The 3,853-nt window shown below is 37.6% G+C and overlaps 1 protein-coding gene across 1 annotated transcript; it reads right to left on the reverse strand.

Annotated features, from left to right (window-relative positions):
* Window positions 1–1,910: 1,910 nt before the first annotated feature.
* LOC132296239 (uncharacterized) lies at window positions 1,911–3,078 on the reverse strand. Its single transcript, XM_059794452.1, has 3 exons — window positions 3,067–3,078; window positions 2,295–2,650; window positions 1,911–2,181 (listed from the first exon to the last, which is right to left on the reverse strand). The coding sequence occupies exons 1-3, from the start codon at window positions 3,076–3,078 to the stop codon at window positions 1,911–1,913; spliced, it is 639 nt and encodes a 212-aa protein (XP_059650435.1).
* Window positions 3,079–3,853: the final 775 nt, after the last annotated feature.

Below are 3,853 nucleotides of genomic sequence, written 5' to 3' on the forward strand. Positions count from 1 at the left end.
AAGCTCCATTTCCTCAAGCTTCAAACTTGACTCCACTTTCGAGGCAAGAAGGAAAAATCCATGACATGATGGAAGTTTTTAAACAAGTTAAAATCAACCTTCTTCTTCTAGATGCTATTCAACAAATTCCACCATATGTCAAGTTCTTGAAGGACTTGTGTACTCAAAAGCGGAAGAACAAGGGACCAAGCCCAAAGAAAGTGCTTCTCATGGAGCAAGTGAGCTCTATCATTAAGCTTAACACCCCACCTAAGTTTAAAGACCCCGGCGCGCCAACCCTCTCTTGTACCATAGGGAACCATGAGGTCAAAAGGGCTTTTCTTGACTTAGGGGCTAGTGTTAATGTTATTCCTTACTCCGTGTATCTTCAATTAGGTTTGGGAAACCTTAAGCCAACTTCGGTAGTTATTCAACTCGCCGATAGGTCTATAAAACAACCAAGGGGAATTGTTGAGGACATCCTCATCAAAGTTGATAAATTCTATTTTCCGGTTGATTTTGTTGTGCTTGACACTGAGCCGGTTCCCAGTCCTACCACTTATATTCCAATAATCTTAGGAAGACCATTCCTTGCCACTACTAATGCGACAATCAATTATAGGTACAGAATTATGGATATATCTTTTGGCAATATGATGGTTAAGCTTAATATGTTCAACACGAGCCAACATCCTATCAATGAAGGCGAGTGTTTCATGGTGAATGTCTTGGATGAAATTGTTGAAGAAGCTATTCCTTCCATTCATTCTAGTCTTTCTGAAGATCCTCTTGAGGCATGCCTCTCTCACTTCAATATGGATGCATTTGACATTGAAAGTTCCATATATGAAGTGAATTCTCTAATGGACTCCGTGGCCATCTTAGACTTCCCGCCATGGAAAAACTCAGAAGAACCTCTTCCTCCAATCACAAGTACTCTTTCTTATCAAAAAGAGGAAGAAGTTGTAAGTTCATCCAATGGCCAATCCAATTTATGAGGACATTCCTTGTAATATTGAGCATGAAGTCATTGAGGCGACCTTAGTGAAGGAGGAGAAAGTGATCAATGTGGAAGTTGACAAAAAGAATGAAGAGATTGAGTTTCCTAATAATCCAACCGAGTCTTTGAAAGACATTACCTTGCCAAGTGTAAGGCCGATCATGATGGACTTTATTTTCAAGACCGTGGATGAAAGGGAACAAATTGCATCTTCCATCATTTCTTTCCAAATCATTCTTTTAGGAGATGTATTCATTGTTGTGAGAGAATATCCATTGGGGAAAATTGATAAACGGATCAACGAGGGTGTCTCCTATCCGGTTTTTTATTCTTTCGACTAGTGAGTCACAACAACGTCTTGCTAGAGACGTTAAACACTTTTTTTTTCATAGAGTTTCCCGACTTTACTTCTCCCTCATTTCTCTTTATTTTTTCTCGTACATCTTCATCTAAATAAAATTTTATTTTATTTTCTTCTTTTACTTTATTTTATTTTTTGTATAATTCTGCTTTCAGAAATTCAAAAAAATAAAATAAAAAAAAAAAATTTTGTAATGGGTGATGTATGTTAGTATTTTATTTTATTTTTAATTTAATTTATTTTTATGTATATATTTCTTTTTAATTTTGCTTTGTTTAAAAAAATAAAATAAAAAATAAAGGGGATTGATTAATCCCCATGCTGGGCAGAAAGCACAAAAAAAAAAGGCCCTAGTGGATTGATCCCCCACCCACGTGGATCGAACCCCTTTGAACTTGTGCTTCCATTTTCTGTAACACAGTGAAGGGACAAATTTTTGTCTAAATTTATCCATACCTCACTTAAGGTGATCTAGCGCCTTATTCTTTAGCCTTGCCTTCCATTCACTGTCCTAAGCTTTAATTCCCAACTACATTCCTCTCTTCCCCGTCGAATTCCTCAAGCAAATTTCTATTCCTCCCCATAAATTTCTTCACCCAATTTTCTTCCTGGCGTTCGAGTGGAACACGAACCGAAATCTCCCGCTGTTCTCTTGTTCTCTTCACTCGTCGTATCTGTTCGCTGTTCTTCGTCGAATCTGGGTCGCTCTTCGGCAATCAAGGCTGTTTCGGCCTTTATTTTTTCGGCGTTGCGATCTCGGCTAGGACACTGTTCTTTTCTGATCGCGTCTGTTCTGTTCTTCTTTGGTCGCACCATCTGATCGTCTTTCCGGTGATCAAATCTGTTCGTATTCCGGCGTCGGATATGGGTCACGGCTGCTTCATATTCCAGCAATTTTGACTGGGCTTATGCAGCGATTCGCAGGTGGTTCTTCTCACATCGCAACTGGATTACGGATCTTTCTGGCCAGAATACGAAACGTCGTTCTCTAGCGATTTTGGCTGGATTTCTACTGGTTCTGTTTCAGATCTCGGTTGGGTCGCGATGGGTCGCTGTTCTTCGCTGATTTTTCTGGATTGCGTTTCCTTCCGGCGAATTTCTGAATCGCCGTTTTCTTCCGGCGAGCTTTTGAATCGCCGGGTTCTTCTCTGATCGCGATCGCGGCTGGGTTTTCGCCGGCGATTTCGGCTTGGTCGCTGCTTTTCTTCGGCGATCAAGGCTGGGTCTTTGCGGCGTCGCGGCTCTTCGTTGTTCTCGCCGGCGATTCTTGGCCGGTTTACCCAGCTCTGCCGGTTGTCTTCTCCGGCGAGCTTGTGATGTTTAAAAAAATAAAAAATAAAAAAAAGAAATGGAAAAAATTAAATAAATAATAAAAAAAAAAAGAAAAGAAAAAATAAATTAAATAAATATAAAATAAATTAAATATAAAAATAATAATAATAAATTAAATAAATATATATATATATATATATATAATTTATTCTTTTAAAGAAAAAAATTTGCATTCATGTTTTAAAAAAAATAAATAAATAATATGTATTCCCGTTATGCCCTTCTGCTTAGTTATACATGTTTTCATCTTTTACAAAGGGCTTGATATCATATCTCTTCACATCTTGTTCTATATTGTTTTGGAATGTATGCTTTACTTATCCCATTTGATATTTGATGTGAGTTGCTAGTGTGGCTTTTCTAGTAGGTTTTTGCATCCAAGTTTGGGGAAGACCTCTTTCGTCATGGATCATTGCCGGGCATCATTAACTTTTGCCATCACGGTATACTCTTTCCATTTCTTCCATTGTTCTCATTGCACATTGAGGACAATGTGCAGTTTAAGTTTGGGGGTAAGGTAGTCGTGTTACATTCTACTTTAAGTTGAGCTTTAAATACATAATTGAGATTTGAGATATGTTTGGCAATGATTTCGAACTTTTGAAACATAGTGCCATTGAAAAGCAAGTTGTTAGAGTCTAATACTTCTTGTATGCTCTATGATGCCATTTAGGGGTAAATTTTAATTTTTGACATCATGTTTGCTTTTGTAGTACACATCATCTTGTTGGTTGAAAATGCTTTAAAAGTTGATTCTAGAATTCTACACTTGCACTTGCGCACATTAGAATTCAATTTGTGGGGTGCATGCTTAGTTGATTATTGTCTTGATTTATCCCAATTGAGCTAGTATGCTTTGAAAGTTTTCATTCTTGATAAAATGATCTTGTAAAGAAAAGAAATAAAAGCACTCACCAAAGGTGAGGAAAAAAAAACTGCATTCTTTCAACATGTCATCTGATTAAAAAGGAAGACAAGGAAAGAATGTAAGATGTATGATTAGTTTGAATTCGTAGCCTAACCATTCCGAGTCATTACGCCCTTAGGAGTGTCTTTACACTTAACGCCCTAAGACCATCTGGTTTGGGAGTCGTTGGCTCAACGCTTGTTACATGGGGTGATTAGAGAGCTTAAGGAACTTGGACATTGCACATGGTCATACATAAAAAATAATAATAAAA

The sequence above is a fragment of the Cornus florida genome, unplaced genomic scaffold (genome assembly GCF_030987335.1).
Source record: "Cornus florida cultivar Cherokee Brave unplaced genomic scaffold, ASM3098733v1 CherokeeBrave_3.0.0_Hap2_Chr02, whole genome shotgun sequence".
Taxonomy (NCBI): Eukaryota; Viridiplantae; Streptophyta; class Magnoliopsida; order Cornales; family Cornaceae; genus Cornus; species Cornus florida.

What these genes read in the sequence shown, in the direction of transcription:
- LOC132296239 (XM_059794452.1), bottom strand. An exon ending in TATTCTGGCCAGAAAGATCC is followed by an intron (nt 2,182 to 2,294) that starts GTAATCCAGTTG and finishes GAATACGAACAG; the next exon opens with ATTTGATCACCGGAAAGACG.